General features: G+C 35.7%; 1 protein-coding gene across 2 annotated transcripts in view; it reads left to right on the top strand.

Annotated features, from left to right (window-relative positions):
* The first annotated feature begins 1,983 nt into the window (after window positions 1-1,983).
* Window positions 1,984-5,993, top strand: part of oxsr1b (oxidative stress responsive kinase 1b) — a 138,516-nt gene continuing 134,506 nt past the window's right edge. The window contains exon 1 of one of the 2 annotated variants that reach the window (XM_061921260.1): window positions 1,984-2,261. In XM_061921260.1, the coding sequence (XP_061777244.1) occupies window positions 2,192-2,261 (70 nt within the window). In that variant the 5' untranslated portion in view covers window positions 1,984-2,191. The remainder of the gene's footprint in view (window positions 2,262-5,993) is intronic. The other variant, XM_061921261.1, reaches the window with a different exon arrangement.

Raw genomic sequence — 5,993 nt, 5'->3', positions numbered from 1 at the left:
AGGGAAGTTACATAGCTGCAGCAGGACGGAAGCGCCGCTGATGTCTCCGGTAAGAGCCGACTTATTACCACAATTTTCTCACCGAAACCTGCCGGTCGACATGTGGTAGCGAACAATGTTCGCTTGACCGCTCTGATCCATAGTAAAGCTTCCCCTTTGGGAATTTTAAACATGGTGTTCGTGTGGCTAAAGGCAGCCGCAATACACCGCTTCCCATCTACATCTTTCTTCTTTGACGTCTCCATTATTAATTGAACAAATTGCAAAAGATTCAGCAACACAGATGTCCAGAATACTGTGTAATTATGCGAATAAAGCAGACGACTTATAGCTTGGATCGGGCTGGAAAATAATGTCCGCTACAACCCTAGACATCAAACAGGACACTTCGCGGGAAATTTAAAATTGCAATTTAGTAAACTAAAAAGGCCGTATTGGCATGTGTTGCGATGTTAATATTTCATCATTGATATATAAACTATCAGACTGCGTGGTCGCTAGTAGTGGAGCTCCTCACATCTGAACATTGTTTACAATCATGGCCACCAGCAGCTAGAGAAAGTGACAGTTCCCCCATTAATTTGAGCGAGGATGAAAGATTCGTGGATGAGGAAACTTGGAGTGAAGGACTAGAAAAAAAAGGAGATTGCAGTGGGAGCGTTTAGATATTACTAGACACATTTACTGGGATAATTATGGAAAATCCCTTATCTGGTATTGTGTTGCTAGTGTTTTAGTGAGATTAAATAGTACCTGAAGTCAGAGGGGTGTGACGCCAGAGTCTCTGAGGGAAGTCACGGCAGCTGCATGGACGGCGCAAGCTCCACTGATGTCTCCGGTAAGAGCCGACTTATTACCACAATTTTTTCACCGAAACCTGCCGGTCGACATGTGGTAGCGAACCATGTTCGCTTGACCGCTCTGATCCATAGTAAAGCTTCACCTTTGGGAATTTTAAACATGGTGTTTGTGTGGCTAAAGGCAGCCGCAATACACCGCTTCCCATCTACATCTTTCTTCTTTGACGTCTCCATTATTAATTGAACAAATTGCAAAAGATTCAGCAACACAGACGTCCAGAATACTGTGTAATTATGCGATTAAAGCAGACGACTTATAGCTTGGATCGGGCTGGAAAATAATTTCCGCTACAACCCTAGACATCAAACAGGACACTTCGCGGGAAATTTAAAATTGCAATTTAGTAAACTAAAAAGGCCGTATTGGCATGTGTTGCAATGTTAATATTTCATCATTGATATATAAACTATCAGACTGCGTGGTGGCTAGTAGTGGCTTTCAGTAGGCCTTTAAGATGGTGATTTTTTTTCTTTATTGTTACCTATTATGTTTGTAATGAAACGGGGGCGTTTCTAAATACGTAAGAAACAGTTGAGAATGTCCCTCCAGAGTTGCCGTAGGGCTATGACGTAAGAGGTCTATATAAAGGTGGGTTGTTGAAGAAGGTGTGGTATGAAAAGAGAGGTGTAAAGGAGGTGTGGAGACCGGAATTGCTCTCATGACTCCCCTTTATTATTTTATTATATCAGTACCCAAAATATGCGAAAACAGGACACTCGGCTACAAAGTTGACAGGGAACACCTCCAAATGCCCAAAAGCAACATGGCCGCCGAGGGAAGCGCACACTAGCTGAGGTCGGAGGCGGGGCCAAATGCCCACAAGCAACATGGCCGCCGAGCATGCGCACACTCGCTGAAGTGGAAGGCGGCGCCAGATGCCCAAAAGCAACATGGCCGCCGAGGAAGCGCACACACTCACTGAGGCGGGGCCAGATGCCCACAAGCAACATGGCCGCCGAGCATGCGCACACTCGCTGAGGTGGCAGGCAGGGAGGCGGGGCCAGATGCCCACAACCAACATGGCCGCCGAGAAAGCGCACACTCACTGAGGCGGGAGGCGGGGCCAGATGCCCACAAGCAACATGGCCGCCGAGCATGCGCACAGTCGCTGAGGTGGAAGGCGGGAGGCGGGGCCAGATGCCCACAAGCAACATGGCCGCCGAGCGAGGTCGGAATGCGGTAGGCGGGGCCCGCCAGGCTTGTGTCAAAGTTTGGGAATGACAGGAGTGCTGCGGGAGTCGCAAAGAAGGGAAAGTGTCGCCCTTGTTCCCGATATTTGGACTACTTGGACTTGTTTGAACGCCACCTTGTAGCAACAAATACCTCAGCCATGTCGGAGGAGCTGACTTCCCAGCCTTGGTCTATCAAGAAAGATGACTACGAGCTCCAACAGGTGATCGGTAAGTCATGTCTGACATCGTTCATTCAGCTTCTTTAAAGACCAAACGCTGTTACAGACAATGGTGCGTTTTAAAAGCGAGAACAAGCTCCGGGCATCTTCTTTTTCCTGTGCTCTGGCGGGTTGGTCGGCTGTGACGACGGGGTAGTCTTTGCCGGGCGGTGTTAGAACTTGTTTCCGCTGTGAAGGACGACCCCACCCAGTGGGGCTACGCCGGTGTGTTGAAACGAGCGTCAGAATGAGTAATAGTGTGCCTGCGCAAAAGACACATTTTTTTTTTTTACACCAAATTTTTACACACTGACTGTTAAAACACTATTTTAGCACACGGAATGTTTACACATGAAATTGAAATAATTTTTTGACACCATATAATTTTAACTGAAGTTTCACACACTCTGTGATGAGGTGGTGACTTGTCCAGGGTGTATGCCGCCTTCCGCCCGATTGTAGCTGAGATAGGCACCAGTGCCCACCCCGACCCCAAAAAGGAATAAGCTGTAGAAAATGGATGGATGGGTTTTACACACTGACTTTTAAAACCCTGTACTTCAGCCCTCTAAATTTTTACACATTGAATAAAAAATTAATTTAAAAATTGTGATTTTTTTTTTTTACATTAAATATTTTACACCAAATTTTTACACATTAACTTTTAAAACACTATTTTAGCACACTGAATTTTTATACATAAAATAAAATTTTAAAAAATACACTACATAATTTTAACAGAATTTTTACACATTGAATAAAAAACAAACATTTTACAGTGCTTTTTTTTTTTTACATTAAACATTTTTACCCAAAATTTTTATACACTGACTTTTAAAACACCATTTTAGCACACTGAATGTTTACACATTAAATTAAAAAAAACATTTTTTTATACCAAATATTTTCAACTGAAACTTTACACACTGACTTTCAAAACCCTGTATTTCAGCCCTCTGAATTTTTACACATTGAATTAAAAAATAAATAAAAAATGTACAGTTTTATATATGTTAAATATTTTTACACAAAATTTTTACACACTGACTGTTAAAACACTATTTTAGCACACTGAATGTTTACACATGAAATTAAAATATTTTTTTTTAAACCAAATATTTTTAACTGAAATTTTACACACTCTGCGATGAGGTGGCGACTTGTCCAGGGTGTATGCCGCCTTCCGCCCGATTGTAGCTGAGATAGGCACCAGTGCCCCCTAAGACCTCAAAAGGGAATAAGCTGTAGAAAATGGATGGATGGGTTTTACACACTGACATTTAAAACCCTGTATTTCATCCCTCTAAATTTTTACACATTGAATAAAAAATTAAATAAAAAAAAGGAAGAATTTTTTTCTTACATTAAATATTTTACACCAAATTTTTACACATTAACTTTTAAAACACTATTTTAGCACACTGAATTTTTACACATTAAATTTTAAAAAACATTTTTTTACATTACATATTTTTAACTGAATTTTTACACATTGAATAAAAAACAAACATTTTACAGTGATTTTTTTTTTACATTAAACATTTATACACTGAATTTTAAAACACTATTTTAGCACACTGAATTTTTACACATTAAATTAAAAAAAACATTTTTTTATACCAAATATTTTTAGCTGAAACTTTACACACTGACTTTTAAAACCCTGTATTTCAGCCCTCTGAATTTTTACACATTGAATTAAAAAATAAATAAAAAATGTACAGTTTTATATATGTTAAATATTTTTACACCAAATTTTTACACACTGACTGTTAAAACACTATTTTAGCACACGGAATGTTTACACATGAAATTGAAATAATTTTTTTGACACCATATAATTTTAACTGAAGTTTTACACACTCTGTGATGAGGTGGTGACTTGTCCAGGGTGTATGCCGCCTTCCGCCCGATTTTAGCTGAGATAGGCACCAGTGCCCACCCCGACCCCAAAAAGGAATAAGCTGTAGAAAATGGATGGATGGGTTTTACACACTGACATTTAAAACCCTGTACTTCATACCTCTAAATTTTTACACATTGAATAAAAAATAAAATAAAAAAAAGGAAGAATTTTTTTTTTACATTAAATATTTTACACCAAATTTTTACATATTAACTTTTAAAACACTATTTTAGCACACTGAATTTTTATACATAAAATAAAATTTAAAAAAATACACTACATAATTTTAACAGAATTTTTACACATTGAATAAAAAACAAACATTTTACAGTGATTTTTTTTTTTTTTACATTAAACATTTTTACCCAAAATTTTTATACACTGACTTTTAAAACACCATTTTAGCACACTGAATGTTTACACATTAAATTAAAAAAAACATTTTTTTATACCAAATATATTTAACTGAAACTTTACACACTGACTTTTAAAACCCTGTATTTCAGCCCTCTGAATTTTTACACATTGAATTAAAAAATAAATAAAAAATTTACAGTTTTATATATATTAAATATTTTTACACCAAAAGTTTACACACTGACTGTTAAAACACTATTTTAGCACACGGAATGTTTACACATGAAATTAAAATAATTTTTTGGACACCATATATTTTTAACTGAAGTTTTACACACTCTGCGATGAGGTGGCGACTTGTCCAGGGTGTATGCCGCCTTCCGCCCGATTGTAGCTCAGATAGGCACCAGTGCCCACCCCGAGCCCAAAAGGGAATAAGCTGTAGAAAATGGATGGATGGGTTTTACACACTGACATTTAAAACCCTATACTTCACCCCTCTAAATTTTTACACATTGAATAAAAAATAAATTAAAAAAATTTTTTTTTTTTTTTTTACATTTAATATTTTACACCTAATTTTTATACATTAACTTTTAAAACACTATTTCAGCCCTCTGAATTTTTACACATTGAATAAAAAATAAACATTTTACAGTGATTTTTCTTTTACATTAAGTATTTTTACACCAAATGTTTACACACTGACTTTTGAAACACTATTTCAGCACACTTACTTATTACATTACATTTTAAAAAACATATTTTTTTACACCAAATATTTTTCAACGGGATTTTTGCACATTGAGTTTTAAAACCCTGTATTTCTGCCCTCTGAAGTTTTACACATTAAATAATTTAAAAAAAATTACAGTGATTTTTTTTTTTACACATTTTTTTTACACCAAATGTTTACACACTGACTTTTGAAACACTATTTTAGTACACTGAATGTGTACACATTAAATAAAAAAGAAACATACATTTTTGACAACAAATAATTTTAACTGAATTTTTTCACATTGACTTTTAAAACCCTGTATTTTAGCCCTCTGGATTTTTACACATTGAATAAAAAAATCTATAAACATTTTACAGGGATTTTCTTTTACATTAAATATTTTTACACCAAATTTTTACACACTGACTTTTAAAACACTATTTCAGCCCTCTGAATTTTTACACATTGAATAAAAAATAAACATTTTACAGTGATTTTTCTTTTACATTAAGTATTTTTACAGCAAATTTTTACACACTGACTTTTAAAACACTATTTCAACACACTGAATTTTTACACATTACATTTTAAAAAACATATTTTTTTACACCAAATATTTTTCAACTGAAATTTTACACATTGAGTTTTAAAACCCTGTATTTTAGCCCTCTGGATTTTTACACATTGAATAAAAAAATAAACATTTTACAGTGATTTTCTTTTACATTAAATATTTTTACACCAAATTTTTACACACT

Source organism: Nerophis ophidion, linkage group LG15, assembly GCF_033978795.1.
Source record: "Nerophis ophidion isolate RoL-2023_Sa linkage group LG15, RoL_Noph_v1.0, whole genome shotgun sequence".
NCBI lineage: Eukaryota > Metazoa > Chordata > Actinopteri > Syngnathiformes > Syngnathidae > Nerophis > Nerophis ophidion.
Note: the sequence above shows the minus strand (reverse complement) of the source record. Positions and strands in the feature narration are given on the sequence as shown.